This window comes from Sturnira hondurensis, unplaced genomic scaffold (genome assembly GCF_014824575.4).
Source record: "Sturnira hondurensis isolate 20B ecotype Veracruz unplaced genomic scaffold, ASM1482457v3 Scaffold0005279, whole genome shotgun sequence".
Classification (NCBI taxonomy): Eukaryota; Metazoa; Chordata; class Mammalia; order Chiroptera; family Phyllostomidae; genus Sturnira; species Sturnira hondurensis.
Window position 1 is genome coordinate 16,770,945 of NW_028077910.1, and position 17,000 is coordinate 16,787,944.

At 35.9% G+C, this 17,000-nt stretch overlaps 1 protein-coding gene and 1 non-coding gene across 2 annotated transcripts in view; both read right to left on the minus strand.

Annotated features, from left to right (window-relative positions):
- Nucleotides 1–17,000, minus strand: part of LEKR1 (leucine, glutamate and lysine rich 1) — a 154,228-nt gene that overhangs the window by 127,473 nt on the left and 9,755 nt on the right. Inside the window, exon 3 of the mRNA XM_037046671.1 lies at nt 8,672–8,886. Coding sequence (XP_036902566.1) covers nt 8,672–8,886 — 215 coding nt within the window. The remainder of the gene's footprint in view (nt 1–8,671; nt 8,887–17,000) is intronic.
- On the minus strand, nt 14,321–14,427 carry LOC118987528 (U6 spliceosomal RNA). The gene has a single exon (XR_005066583.1). It is a non-coding gene; the product is annotated as a U6 spliceosomal RNA (small nuclear RNA).

Here is a 17,000-nt window from a genome sequence, read left to right on the forward strand (position 1 = left end):
TTGATATTTCTCTCCCTCTCTCCTTCCCCTCCCCTCTAAAGATAAATAAATAAAATCTTTTAAAAAAGTAACAAGTCCTAAATTCATGCTCTCTATAAAACCTCTATTCCACTGAGCAGAAAAACAGGGTGTGGACCTAATCAAAGTTGGGCTAGGCATTGTAAAACTCCAATTAAATTGCAAATAATTATTGTAGTAGCACTAACATCAGGACATTTCTTAGACCCAAGAATTTCCCTTGTGATGTTAGGCAATATTTAGAGATACCAAGATAAGATGGCAATATTTATAGATCAAAGTAGGTGAAAATGTGATGATATCTAGGGAGGGAAAATACCATATTAGCCTTAGTTAACAAGCATGGAAAGAACAAAAAGTGAGCATAACTGAATTCCTGCCGAGCACAGAGTAGTGTGAATATCATTCTTGTAACTGCTTCTTTGACCATTTTATAGATGAAGTAACAAAAGTACCAAAAGATTTTGAGACAAGGTCATGGGGTAGGTAACAGCAGAGCCTGCAGTGTTTATACCATATCATACACCACTTCCTTCTTTCATTCTTGTAATCCCCACTAGGGTTTAGTCCAATAAAAATTGTATTTTATGTTATAATAATAGATAACTAATTATAAGTAAGGAAAATTCAAGGGTAAAAGATAAATAGAAAGACTACTGAATGTCTGGGACTGAAACTCTACCGTGCTGATTTAAAACCTTGGGGGGGAAAGACCTCCTTTAAAAAGACAAAGCAGAAAAAAAATGTACCTTATTTTGGTAACCATGTTGCTATAGCAACAACATGATGATACATACACAGAGGGGCTTTCAAAGTTATACTGGTAATAAAAGATATACATGTGTACATAGGTCTATCAATGTTGTTGAATAAATATCAATCACCACAACCTTGCCAGGTCTTGTAACAAGGAAAATCATGTAAACATTATTTATTTCAATAGTAAAAACACCTGTCAACTTCTATGGTACTGTTTGCATTTGTCTACAGAGAGAAGGAATAAAGGAAAACAGTGTGCTTTATACCTAAGAACTCTGGTCTGGAATGTAATCTACTGGTGGTATGAGGGAAAAATGCAAAGATGATAGATAAAAGGATTTACTGGTCTTAGAACTATACAGTGTGAATAAAACTTGCTTAGGTTTCTAAAAGTTTAAGTAGTGCATAATGCAAACATCAATATTTATATATATTTAGACTGAGTAAAACACAATATGAACTTCTAGATTTAATGTATTTGTTAACAACCCTGTGCCCACTGGAAGCATTTTTCAGTGGTCTGAGGAAGAACGAATGCTTTTCCAAATGGCAGTCAACATTTTCTCCTGCCTTCCCCATGTGCCCAATCACACTCGCATGAATAGCAGCTCTTATTTCACTGAGAGATTCTCACTCTTCCACAAACAGGACAAATCACAATTTTAGAATAGAGATAAGGGTCCAAAAAGTCCCCAGAGTTGACACGATCCCCTACGAAGTAAGCCCCTACCCCATAACTACACTTCTACATCAATCCTTTGTTCTTTAAAACCCCGAATATCCAAAATTCACTTGTCCCAAACATTTTTATCATGTACGCCCCTCACACTGCTTCCATGCCACCCAGAGCACTGCAAAAGCAGAAAAAGCACAGCCTGGACAAAGACATGCACAGAGGGCAAGGTCTTCTACAAATGAGTCCATGATGTATTTCTCTCCTGAGATACTACTTTCCTCTTCTGAAGGAGTTACAGTAAGCACGTGCATGCTGTCTTCTGGAGGAAAATGTGATGGTCAAGGGAGGCGGGTCCTGCCGGTGTCCTCTTCCTGACAACCGAACCTGACGCCACTTCAGGAAGCAGTGAGCCAACGCCCTGCAGTCTGTCGCCCAGGCCCTCCAGCAGTTGTGGGGAACGCTTTGGATTTCCTCCTACAGGCGTTTCCCCTGACTGCTTCTCCCTTCCCTTCCTGCCTTCCGGTAGTGCATAAGCCCCCTTGGGATCTTGAGAAAAACCAGCATGAGGCTGAAGGTGCACTCCCTGAGAAACGTGGTGAGAGATGAAAAGAGGCTGGATCCCTGGTGACTCGGCTCAGCTGCCTATACCCCTTCTTCTTTCAAGAAACAAACCCTTGTCCATTTAAGCCTCTTTCTGCAGGCCGCATTCCTAACTGATACAACTGCTCTACAGGGGAAGTAAGTTTGCAGGTGAAGATAATGATTAACACAATTTACCTCGTTTGCCCCACCACCCTCTGCACCAGCCAGGTATGGCTATTCCCCAACTCTTCATTTATAAATGCAGAGAAAATTAAACTTTGTGTTAATTTTACCCTAAATTGTGTAGTCAACATCACTCTCCGAATCCTTAGTACCTACCTACGCCCCTCCCAAGGGCTGACTGCTCTTCACTTGAGTTACATACGGCTCACCTGATTCATGAGAACAGCTAACTATGACCAACAGAACTCGTAAGCCTGGCTCCTCGTGGACAGGTCTATCCTACTGCTGCTCAGATCTCGATGCACAGTCCCAGTTGGGTGTGAGCAGAAGAGAAGTCAAAGAGGAAATGTTTAGCAGGCACGTAGAGATGCACTGTATATAACTGCTGACTTTTGTGAGCTACCTACTGACATCTGTCAAAATTTAATCAATTATTTTTTAAATGTTCTTATTTGAAGCAATATTTAATTTTCCAAAATTTAACCCAAGGTCACAACCAAAACAGAGCAGCCCCATTACTCCCAGGTCCTCACTCTTACAACTAAAAAATCCTGATCAAAATACAATACAAGCAAAAGAAGACTGAAGGATGGAAAGAAAGCAGATGGCCTCATGATCCTGGCACCTGAAAAACATCACAGCAATGAGATCCCCGAGTTTCCTTATTGTCTTCCGTATGTCTCAGATGGGGTGCTTCAGAAGTCTCCAACCTAGAACCACAATGCCATATTTTTAAAAGGTCTCCAGAAAAAGTCTGATCTACATTGCTGATCACAGAAAAGGTGACTAAACAACAAAAAAAGTTCTTGGTTGGCAATACCCTCTCCAGCCAAATATCAACTGTAAAAAAGTACCTTCCCATCCCACAGCTTCCTCAGGGCTTCTGCTGAGCCAAGAGTCTATCTTCCACACCATACCACCCCTGTGCCACAGAAACAGGTGGTACACTCCAGTTCACCTGGCTGATGTGTCAGTGGGGTGAGCTGGGAGTGATTTTCCATTCTCCTGTTGCAGAAGCAAGATACACTCCAACCTCCAACCAGGATAGGGTCAGCGAGGTGTCCACTATCTAATGGGGAGTGAAGCCTCCATCCAAGCCCGAACCAGTGAGTCTAAACAAAGCAGTACAAGTTTGTAGAAGTAAGTACATTCCTTGTACTCCTGTCAGTGAGGCCCACTGGGGAACTAAACCTCCACACCCACTGGCAGCTAAAAGGTCAAATGAAGCAGTGAATGGACTAGCAGCATTCTGACTACTGCTCCCTGACAATATCCTGTGTGAGAGGGTCTCAGTAGAGAGCTTCCAGCCCCATCCTGCATCAGTGAGGTAGAGTAAGGTGCTGTTAGATAAAGGAGTCAACATTCTGCTTCCCTATCCCGGGTACCAGAGGGACGGGCAGAGAGCTGAGCCTCAAGTCACAGCTGGCATCAACAAGGCAGAATCAAGTGGTGGGAGGCAGTGCTGGCTGGCACTCTCCCTCCCATCCCTAGGTGTTAGCCGGCCACAGACAGAGGCCAAGCTTCTGCTCCCACGCTGCTGCAACAAAGCAGTGTGAGTCAGTCCTCTGATTCCCCACTTCCCTGGTGAAGGTGAGTTCAGTAGCAGGGAGCTGATCTTCCATGCCCACGCAGAGACACAGAGCAGTGTAAGTTGGTGACACACTTTTGCTGGAAAGGTGTGAATGGGGAGATAAATGAACTTCACCCCACCAGTCTGATACAAGGCAGCATGAGTTAAACTCCCACTTCGGCTGGAGCAGTGTCAGTAGGACTGTGGGTTGCTGAACAAACACACCCATCTAGCTTTCTTGCTGTTATCTCAACAGAGGGAGTACCTGCTGAAAAGATGTTAAGTAGGATCCAAAGTCTCACAGTATAACTGTCACAATAAACAGGATTCAATGGAAAAATCACTCGCCAAGGCAGAACCAAGAAAATCATGACATTAATGAGAGAAGATAATCAACAGGCCCCACACTGAGATGAATCAGATGTTGGAATTATTCGAAAATAATTTTAAGGCAGCTGTCACAAACATTCTTTTAAAAGCAATTTAAATTTTTCTTGAAACAAAAGGAAATCTCAAAAACAGAAAATTTACAAAAAAAGAAACTATATATCTGAAAAACACAGTAACTGATAAAAACAAAAAATAACCCCACCCCACCCCCCACCACTGGATGGGCTCAATAGCAGAGTACAATGAGAGAATAGGAGAGAATCACTGAACTTTAGGATAGATCAACAGAATTCACCGAATCTGAACAGCAGGGAGAAAACAAACAGAAAAAAAATAATGAACAGAGTCTCAGAGACCTGTGGGACAACAACAAAAGAGCTAACATTTATATGTCTGGAATCAGAGAGAGAGAGAAAAAGTAGGTCTAAATAACATTCAAAGAGAAAGTAGCTGAAAACTCCCTAAATATGGCAAGAGATATAAACCTACAGCTTCGACAAGCTGTAGAAAATATCTTATTCTATCCAAAAAGAATAAACCCAAAGAAACCCGTGCCGAGACACATCATAATTAAACTGTGATGTTATATACCTGTATTGCAATAGCTACAGCAACCACTAATTAACATACATGCAAAGTGATATACTTAAAATCACTGTCAAGAAATCAGTGATTTTAAGATATAATCCTAAAAATGTTCAAGAAACCAACATAAAGGTAAAAGAGAGAGAGAGAAACAGAAGATGAGAACCAGAGGAAACAAACTAAACCCAAACTATAAAACAGCCTACTTAAACCCTAATGTATCAATAATTACCTTAAAAGTGAATGGTCTAAATACACCACTTAAAAAAGACTGGCTAAGTGGATTGTAAAAATCTATGATTCAATAATATGCTATCTACAAGACTCACCTCAAATTTAATGACATAGGTAAGTTGAGAGTAAAAGAATAGAAAAATATACCATGTAAGCAGTTTTTTAAAGCAGTAGTGGCTTTATTAATATCTGACAGACTTCGGAGCAAAGAAAAATAGTAGAGACAAAGAAGGACATTATACAATGATAAAAGGATCAATCCACCAGAAAGGCGTAAAATCCTAAATGTGTTCACACCAAAAACAGAGCTACAAAATTTGTGAAGCAAAAAATATAGAACTCAAAGAGAAATAAAAAAATCCACAATGAGAGTTGGAGACTTCTGATACTCTACTCTTAGCAACTGACAGAACCATTAGACAGAAAATCAGTAAGGACCTATTTCAATTCAACAGCATCATCATCAATCAACTAATATAACTGACATCTATGGACTTCTTCATCCAACAACAGCAGAATATACATTCTCTTGAAGCTCACATGGAACAGTCACCAAGATGGACCACATTCTGGGCCATAAGACACATCTTAACAAATTTTTAAAAATTAAAATTATACAATGTCTGTGCTCAGACCACAAAAAATTAAACTAGAAATCAAACAGAAAGCTGAAAAATTCCAAAATACTTAGAGATTAAACAACATACTTTTGAATAACAAAAGTGTCAAAGAAGAAATGGCAAGAGAAATTTTTAAGACTTTGAACTAAATGAAAATGAATTGAAATTTTCAACTTACTAGAACTTGTAGGATGCAGTAAAAGCAATGCTTAGAGGGAAATGTATAGCATTGAATATCAGAAAAAAGATATAAAATCAATAATCAATAACCTTCCACCACAGCAAACTAGAAAATGAAGAGCAAATTAAATCAAAGCAAACAAAGGAAAAGAAATAATAGTAATTAGAACAGAAATCAATGAAATTAATGAAATGAAATTAAATGAAATTAAATTGAATTTAATGAAATTAAAACAGCAAATCAATAGACAACAGTCTGGTGATTTCTTAAAAAACTGTACATACCACAAGATCCAAGAATCGTATCCTTTAGGATTTACCCAAAGGAGCTGAAAATGCATTATGAACACAAATGGTTGCACATGAATATTTATAACAGCTTTATTCATAATGGCCAAAATTTAGAAGCAACCAAGACACGGTTCAGTAGGTGACTGAATAAACTGTGGTACATTCAGACAATAAAATATTATTCAATTTCAAAAAGAAATGAGCCATCATGCTATGAAAAGACATGGAGGAAACTCAAATGTACTCCCCCCTGGAGGGCAGGGCAAGTGAAGGTGTACAGTCGTGAGTATACAAAACAGAGTTTATTCCTGTATGATTGTTTATTATGATATTTTCCATACAAACAACTATAAATCTACGTTTGCTCCACCTTATATGTTGTTTTTTCAACTTGCCTGAATCTAGCTCTAGGTGAGTGTTAGCCAGAGTAAGTTTCTATTGTTTGTAACCAAAAAAAAAAAACAACTTGATATAGAACTCTGACCAGAATTTGGTAAAGGATATTAAAAATCAATACAGAAAAAATTTAAAAGATAAGTAACCCTAAGACAATATTACAACATATATAAATAAATTATAATGTTCATACTATATTAAAAACTCACATAAGTAAACAAAAATGAATAACCCAATAGGAATTTGAACACCATATATGAACAGGTAATTAATTAGTAGAGGTAGAAATGTAAATGTCTACGCAACATGAAAAATGTTCAATTTCATTAATAATAAAACACAAATTAAATAATGAGGTAATATTTTTCCACTTAAAAGTGAAAATTTGAAAAATATCTAAGAAGATACCAATATTAACAAGATATAAGAAAATAACCACTTTATAAACTATTGGCCAAAAAAAGGTAACATTATGTTCTCAAAGAATGATATAGTATAATGTCCATCAACTATTTAAATTGGCATTTTCTCTCTTCAGCAATTTAATTTCTAGAAACTTATCCTATGGAAAACATGTATACACAAATACACATTTAAAAACTACATCTAATAATAAATATTGAAAATAATCTAAATGTTGAAAAGAGAAATGGTTAAGTAGTTTTGGAGTACTCTTTGTAAGGAAATTATTGAAGCAATTAAGAACAAGGTAGACTTATATGCATTAACATGGAACAATTTCCAAAATACACAGTTAAGTGGCAAAAGTCATAAAATAATAAATTTTATACATCAGTAATATGTTAAAAACTAGTCTGTTAAAAGATAAACATTTTAAAACTATATGATTATATATAATACACTGCATATATTCAAGAAATATAACTATAATAAAAGTAAAAATACAACGAAGAATATACACCAAACCATTAAAAGTGGTTTTATCTCCAGTAAGAAGAAAACAATCTGTACTTGAACAAAAATTAAATTAAAAAAAAAAGAAAACAATCTACAGAATAAAAAGGGACTTTCTTGCCTTTTCTTCTATATACTTCTTTTACTTCATGTGTTTATGTACTTACATAATATAATATATTATTAAAGAAAATAAAGTGCAAATAACACCAAACAAAAAGAATCTCTGACAAGCAAAAACCTTCCAGATTTAAAATTTTAAACTGAATACTTCAAATTTTTCCTTTTTCCACTCAAATAGGGTGAAATACTTTATTATTTAGATTTGAAATTTTTAAAACTATAACAATATCTTCTTGGTAAAGAACTAAGAAATGTTAGACTCAATTGACATTTAATATAATTATTAAAATTTATAATAAAATTTAGTATAAGTACTTAATAGTAGGAGATTTAAGAAAATTTCTGATCTGGTAAGGACACGGTGATATTCGCTGCACTCATTAATTTGAATTCTACTAACATCAACTGTTGGTATTTTAAATGGAAAAATATTCATTCATGGGTAAGGCCATAACACTTCAGCAAAAAAACCTTCTGTAGAAGTGTTTGTATAAGCTCACTGAAGTGTCTTTAAGAAGACTAAACTGTTGGTTAGATTCGCTAGCATTACAAACCCATTATTTAACTTTATTCCAATTTCAGTGACTTAGAATTTAAATGTTTGGGCATCCTTTCCAAACATGAGAACCTTATCTTATAAATCTAAATATTCAACTTAATATTTAGATTTAAATCTAAATCTTAGATTTTTAGACTTACATTAGATTTATAAGATATAAGAAAATCTTATAAATAAACCTAAATGTTAGAGTTATAAGATATAAGAAAATCTTACCTTATAAATCTAAATATTCAACTTAAATGTTAGGCATCAAAAACTACCAAAGTTCACCTGATTTTTGACAGACAAATCTTCCTAATGATAAAATTAAGATATCTGGGGGAAAACAAAACTTCACCTTTTTCAAATTTAAGTTACTGAATTAACTGGTTTCTAATTATTCTGAGAGTAAATATATGTCTCAAAGAATGCTCAATCACTAACAACTATACTTAGTAATTATTAATAAACTCAAATGTATTCAAGTATAAATTGTTAGAGAGATTACCTGATACAGAGAGATTCTAAAAAAGCACTGAAAGTCTATTTATTTTCTGTACTTGTCTTTCAAACTAAATAAATAACAGAAAAAAATAACATACTCTAACCTTTCTGTTTTGGAGTCACTGTCAATTCTGTACTGTTCAAAATCTTGGCTAAGAGCATGTAGCTTTTCTTGAAGTCTCTTTTCACGTTCTATACTTCCTTGATAAAATTTCATCTCTTTTTCCATCGCTTTCACTTTTTCTTCCATAGCTTTAAACTCATGGAGAATTAGATAGCTGACTCCACAGTACTTACAAACTTTTTCTTCAGGGGACATCTAGAAAATAGAATATACATTTACTGAGATGATATTTTTTTCTGATGAAAAAAAATGAAAGTTAAACTGAAGTTGTTAAGTTCAAGATGTTATTGCAACCGTGCTGGTCCAATGAAGTAAGTGTATATCATACTATGTCATGGAGTTATAATTATGACATTGCTTATATCGGCATAAAATTGTTTGAACTGGTGTGATCTTGACTCTGGCACAAAATCTTGAAATTAGAAAAGGATCTTTCAGAGCAGTTATTTCTATGTGGTATCTCTGTGAAAGATATACTCTTGAAACACTTTCCATAAAATCAAACTAAAAATGATGAAAACATCTTTACAATTTTTGTTTTCAGATGAGTTTTCCATGAAGCGGGAAGAAGCACTGGCCTTTCACTCAGCTGCACGGGGACCCTGCAGACCCCTCTCGGCATTTCCAGACCTTAGTTTCCTCATTTATAAAACCAGGACATTGAGCCAAACGAACTCTAATTTCTGTTCAGTTTTAACATTCTATGATTTTTACAGAATTTAACATTCTATCATAAAACCACAAATAGCAAGGACTCTTTGAACCTAATCTCTTCTTCCTAAATTAGTTCTTTTCCCCTCAGGCAGTTATGGTTATACTCATTTTATAGATAAGGAAGAGGAAACTACAGAAGTTAAATAACCAGCCAGTAGGTAGAGAAGTTACGATTAAACCCAGGTCTATTTAAAACCAACACCCAAGCCTGTAACCATTTGTATCGTATTTATCTACAATGTGTATGTCAGCTAAATTCTCTCACTTTCTTCAGAAATAACGTTCACATATCTCTGGAAAACATTGTAGCAGTAAAAAATAAAATTTTATCAAAGTCAAGAGAGAGGTAATTATTTTTTCTGTGTCAAGTACACAAATATTCCTCAAGTAGCCTCTATGTGTCTTACTGTTCACACAGGAAGAGAGGCAGCTTCATTAACTATTTGCCCCAGGGCACTAAAGTGAAAACAACACGTGGTTTATTAGAGAAGCACTTACTCTTAATTTAACCTCCCTTAATCTTGCAGAAACGGCTCCTATAACTAAGAGCGAGACCACCACACTGCCTACCAATGCTATTACACAAGAGTGGTTAAAATCAACTAAGAGTAAATTTTTATACAGTAAAACTTTGCCCACTCAAACTTCAATAATAAAAATTTCAAATGTTAGAATGGCTATCGTCAAGAAGACAAGTAATAACGAGTGTGGGAGCGGTTGTGCAGCGAAAGCAATCCTCATTCACTGCTGGTAGGAAAGCAAAGAGGCAGAACCACTATGGAGAACAGTATGAAGACTTCTCAAAAAATTAAGAATACAGTTACCATATGACCCAGCAACCCCTCTTTTGGGTATCTACCAGAAAAATTTGGAAACAATTTATTTGAAACAATTTGGTCAGACTGTATTACAATAGCTGTCATATCAGCATGCACTAAAAAAGAAACATCAAAACTGGTGAATTTTTGAATAGCCATTTTAGTATTTTAAATGGATGAAAACATACAACATTTTTGGCATCTTATGCTTTATTACTTCAAGAAAGGTAAAAACACACTGAAATGCAAGAAAAGATCTGTGCAGTGTATGGAGAAGGTACTGTGACTGATCATGTCAAAAGCGGTTCACAAAGTTTTCTGCTCTGTGGTCAGGCACACCAGCTGAAGCTGACAGTGATCAAATTAAGACATTAATTGAGAACAGTGAACACTATACCATGCAGGACAGAGCCAACATACTTGAAATATCCAAATCAATAAAGTTATTGGTGAAATGAAAAAATGTGTCTTTTATTTTACAGAAAAAACTAAACAGACTTTTTGGCCAACCCCCTATATATTACTCGGCCAGCAGAACCAGGGCTATGGAAAGATGGAACAGGCTAACAGCAACCTGAGGGAGTAGGGAGGGGGAGAATGGTGGAAAGAAGGGGACAGGACTAGTCAAAGAACATGTATGAATGGCCCATGAACATGGGCAATGGGATGAGGATGGATTGTGGGAGTGGGGTGTGGGTGGGCAGAGTAGGGCAAAGAGGAAAAAACTGGGGCACTGCAATAGAATAACAGTTTAAAAAGAAAGGATGAAATACTGCCATTTGCAGCAACATACATGGATCTTCAGAACATCATGCTAAGCAAAGTCAGAAAAAGTTAAAAACCACATGATTTCACTCTATGTGGTATATAAAATCAAAAGCAACAAATGGAAAACAAGAAAAACAAACAAATAAAAACTCCCAGACACAGACAACAGTATGGAAGTTACCAGAGAGAAGGGAGCTGGGGAGTAATAGTGGTTAAGGGGGTTCAAATTCAGGGTCCAGCAGAAGGGTTCTGCTTCAGTGTGGTTGGTAGGGTAATAACAGGGGTGTAACGATGTATAGTTTTAATTGAACATTTCACCTAAAATGTCATATGGTATGCTTGAATATGATATTGTTATATTACAGAATTACATGGTTATGATTCTGTAATGAAAGACTTCATAATAAAAAAGCAGGGGCATTATTTGTGCCAGACGCCTGCATATGGTGATGAAGATGATTTGACTTTGCATGGTGGGCAATGCAACACGGTGGGCAATTGCATGGTGGGCAATTGCAACAATGCAATATACAGATGATGGACCATAGAATTTACACTTGAAACCCATATAATTTTATTAACTAATGTCACCCCAATAAATTTAACTTTAAAAAATTTCAAATGCAGAACCAAGATATAATACTGTGGGAACTAATTAATGACTACACCAATCATCTAACTGCCACTGATATCAAAACTATAGATTTATAAAACAAGAATTTTGAAAGATATCATAAAGGTAACCTAGCTGAGCTTTGGATAGGTTCATTAAGTCTATTCCAACCTTGATAAGTTGTTATCCAAACTCCATTTGAATACCCCCAATGATGGAAAGCTGCTTTGTAAAACAATCTGTGGCATCCTCGGATGCCTGGTTTTGTAAGGGAACTTTTTCCCACACTGACCCCAAATCTTCCTGCCTGGAACACCCACTGATCCTAGACCTCCTAGTAACCATATCTTCTCATCTCCAAGTCAACACTTTCAACTCCTTCTGCTGTTTCTGATATGACATGATTTTGAATTTCTTCCTCATTTTACACAATTTTCTCTGAACTTGTTTCTAGTTTCTACATGTATTTCAAAGTATGGGTGGTGCCCAGAATTGAATACCTCAGTGTGTCTCGTCTTACTAAAAAGAATAAGAGAGTACTCAAACTCACCTCATGCTATTATCTCATTAGTATTTAGTATCATTAGTACTATCTTCTAATGCAAATATTGTAATAATCTCATATTTTTAGAAATTATGCTGCTATTATCTTGTTAAATAAATCCCCTATTTAAAAGTATTGCACTGCAAAACCCTGTCTTACTATACTGAATATACCAATCCATTCCTTTCCTTATTTTTCTATTTAATCTTTATTGTATTTTTTCCATTACCCTTCAGTCCCCTTATAACCCCCTCCTTCCAGTAATCACCTCACTGTTGTCCATGTCCATGAGTCCATTTTCCTTTTTGCTCAATCCCTCCACCCCTTAACTTCCTCCTCCCTTAGTTGTCATCCTGCTCTCCATCTATGAGTCTGTCCCCATTTTCCTTGTTAGTTCAATTTCTTTATTAGATTCCATATATGAGTGAAATCATATGGTATTTGTCTTTCTCTGACTGGCTTATTTCACTTAGCATAATGTTCTTCGGGTCCATCCATCCACAAAGGGTAAAATTTTCTTCTTTTTTATGGCCAAGTAGTATTCTATTGTGTAAATGTCCCATAGTTGTTTTATCTACTCATCTACTGATAGACACTTGGGCTGCTTCCATATCTTGGCAATTTTAAGTATTGCTGCAATGAACATACAGATGCTTATGATCTTTCAGATTTGTGTTTTGGGTTCCTTAGGATAAATTCCTAGAAGTGGGATCACTGGGTCAAAGCACAGATGCTTTTTTTTTCATTTTTCATTTTTTAAGTTATGTCCATACTGCCTTCCACAGTGGCTGCACCAGTCTGCATTTGCAGCAGTACTACAAATGGGTTTCCCTTTCTCCACACCCTTGCCAGCACTTGTTTGTTCATTTATTGATGGTAGCCATTCTGACCTGCGAAAGATAATATCTCATTGTGGTTTTAATTTGCATTTCTCTGATGATTAGTGATGTTAAACATCTTTTCATATGTCTATTTGCCATCTGTATGTCCTCTTTGGAGAACTGCCTATTCAGGTCATTTGCCCATCTTTTACTCGTGTTTGGGGTTTTTTGGTGGTAAGTTTTGTAAGTTTTTTATAAATTTTGGATATTAACCCCTTGTCAGATGTACTGGTGAATATATTCTCCCATTCCATGGGTTGTCTTTTTATTTTTTTGATGGTTTCCTTTGCTGTGCAAAAACTTTGAAGTTGTCTCATTCATTTCTTTTTTTCTTTTGTTTTCCTTGCACGGGGAGATAAAATATTGCTATGAGCAATGTCCAAGAGTTTGCCAGCTATGTTTCCTTCTACAGTTTTTATGATTTTGAGTCTAACATTTAAGTCTCTGATCTATTTTGAATTTACTCTTGTGTGTGGTATAAGAAGGTGGTCTAATCTCAATTTTTTGCATGTATCTGTCCAATCTTCCCCACACCATTTGTTAAATAAACTATCTTTAGCCCACTTTATGTGCTTACTTCCTCTGTGGAATATTAATTGACTATATAAGTATGGGTTTATTTCTGAGCTCTCTATTCTATTCCATGGATCCATATCTGTTTTATGCCAGTACCAGGCTGTTTTGATTATGATGACCTTGTACTGTAGTTTGATATATTGCTTACTCCAACTTCGTTCTTCTTTCTCAGCATTTCTGTTGCTATGCAGGACCTTTGGCAGTCCCATATAAATTTTTGAAATATTTTCTCTAGTTATGTGAAATACATCATTAGAATCGTGGAAACTGCACTGAATCTATAGATTGCTTTGGGTAGTATGGACATTTTAATGATGTTAATTTTTCCTATCCATGAATATAATATGTGCTTCCACTTATTTGTATCTTTTTCTATTTCTTTCCTCAGTGTTTTATAATTTTCTCAGTATAGGTCTTTTATATCCTTAGGTTAGGTTTATTCCTAGATATTTTATTCCTTTTGAGTCACTTTTGAATGGGATTCTTTACTTAATTTCGCTTTCATTATTGGCATATAAAAATGCAATTTATTTCTGGATATTAATTTTGTATCCTGCTACTTTGCTGATTTTGTTTATCAGTTCTAATAGTTTCTTGGTGGACTCTTTGGAGTTTTCTGTGTATTACATTATCTGCAGATAATGATGGTTTTACTTTTTCCTTTCCAATTTGAGTGTCTTTTATTTTTTTCTTCTTGTCTGTTGTGGCTAGGACCAAAAATATGGAACGCTTCACAAATCTGCATGTCATCCTTGCGCAAGGGCCATGCTAATCTTCTCTGTGTCATCCCAATTTTAGTAAATGTGCTACTGAAGCAGGCACCTTTCCACCTTTTGTAGAGATCTACCTTTCACAGTCTTTCACAGTCAGACTCTTGTACAGGGTAGGGTGACGAAAACCCCCTCCACCCCCCCACCCTACCCATCGCTGACTGGTGGAAAAGCACTAGACATGGCACCCAAGAGAATCAAGCCCTAATCTAGAAATGATCCAACTAGGCATGTAAGTGTTGAAGGCCCAGGCATTTAGGAAACCTTTCGGGCTAACTACCCAATGATCTTTGTAATCAACCTATATATGTACATGTTATCTTCAGAAATATTATGAACAAAATTTGTCAAATGCCTTCATAAAGTCCATGTATTCTATGGAGACTACAGTTCCTAAATCTAGTAACTCTAGAATTCATGGGTAAAAAATGTTGAACACGACAAATTTGAGGATAGAATTCCACAGCACGTTACATCTCCTTGGTTGATGCTGACCCATTACTTAGCACACTTCAGGTATAATTCTTCACCTTGTTATTAAATTACCCAATTACCTTTGTAACCAGCCTATATTTACTCATATTGTCTTCAGGAATATGATGTCAAAACCTGTCAAGTGCCTTCACGAGGTCCATATATCCAGTGCTTACTATCACTCCTGGATCTAGTAACTCTACATAAAACGGAGTACCAAGGGCGACCTTCCTGCTGGTTCTCTTAATCAACACAAAATTGGTCCAATTTTACTAGTTCTCTTAATATATCCTCACAAATCACCCTTTCTAATACATTTTGGAATCTTGCCTGGGATTGAAATTGAGTTTATGGTCATTTCTATACATGGGATGGCATCCGTATGTGTCCTGCAGTCCCATTCAAAGGTACTGTCAGTCCCCAGGAATATAATTCATCCACATCAAGAGACCTAAACTAATTCAGAGCAGATGGGTATTTTTCTTACCACCCCTTTACCCACCATCAGTTTGGGTTCCTTCTCATCAATTTGAAAATTATATCGCTTATTCCAAGGCACTTTCATCCTTAACCTTTTGCCTATTAATCATAGTTCTTGCCCCATTCCTGGCAGAGCACACCATCCTTAGTCTAAAGAAAACTCGCTGAGTGAGTTTTCTTTGTAGCCCGATGTACAAAAGACAAATAGCATAAACTTCACAGTTGTGAAAGCTATTCCACCCTAGCAATTATGGGGGAGGGAGCTAAAATAAGCGAAGTAAAACATTTTATAGAACAGGTCTTCTGGAAGTTCAGCAAAGAAAGCCAAAACATGGTTACCATTATGATGTAGGAGACAAGACAATCAAATTATAAAATAATAAGTCCATGTAAGTAGTCTGCAGACTTCAGCTAGTACAACCTGAATCACTGGGTAATGTACAATAAGTAAGTGTATTGAACAAACATTTTCAATGCTATTAAATTGTAAATAACTTTCTGTAAGTAAAATTGCAACAGAAAAACATAATAACACTTTCAAATTCTTAGTGTCGATACAGGCTAATTACTTAAGACACTTCTGTGAAACTTGAAAAGACACGGAATACTGTAATTATGTTCCCAAATGAGGTAACTAAAAGTTATCTGGATTTTTTGTGAAATATAATTTATGCTTCATCCTTAAAACTTGGTGTTATATCATCTCCTTGTTTTGTAAGTAAAATAATGACATGCTGTCATTCTTGACAAAATGACTATTATTAGCAAGATGTCTTTGCTTTCTGGAAGATGTACTTTGGAGGAGGCATTAACAAATGCAGTATATTAAACAAATGCAGAACCATTTAAAAGTAAATTATAAAATAAACTTATCAACTGCAGCATTTGTACTTCTTAAATTATAGTTATTTAACATAAAAAAATGATGTAAAATTTTTTTAAATCTTAAATTAAGCTTTGGATCCTTTTCAAAGTTCCTGTCTGTGCTCCAAACAGAAAGGTTAGCCCTTTCTATTAGTAACCCCGCTGCCCAGTCTAGGCCGGCTCTGCTCCAGAAATTGTTCCTCCTTTCTGGCCCCACCAGTCCCATACTTATTGTGCTTGGTTAGGGAAAAAAGAAACAGATCCACTCTTCCACAAAAGTAAAAGTAACGGCAGTAGAAACTGTTAACCCTTCCAAAAGGATCTGCATTAAAAAGATGAATGTCTTGCAAAAACAGTGAGTGTCTAGCTAGATAATTTCACTGAGACTGGGAGAAACATTTTGAGACAGCATAGTGGAATTTCTGAGCCACACCGACCACCCTATCATCTCAGGACCCTTCCTCACCAGTGAGTTAACCTGCTGTATCACCAATTTAAAAATCAATTTGGTAAAGAAGCATCTACAAGAAAACCCCACACCTTCATTATACTTAATGGTGAAAAAGTGAGTGATTTTTTTCCCTTAAGAAACAAGGGAAGGATGTTCATTCTCTCTGCTCTTATGTAACATAATGCTGGGAATTCTAGACAGAGCGTTAAGGCAAGAAGAAGAAATAAAGGGCATACATCACCAGGAAGGAAAATACAAACTGTTCCTATTAGAGATGACATGATGTCTACACAGAAAAATCCCAAGGAATCCACACTAAAACTTCTAGAACTATTAAGTTCAGCAAAGTTGATGAT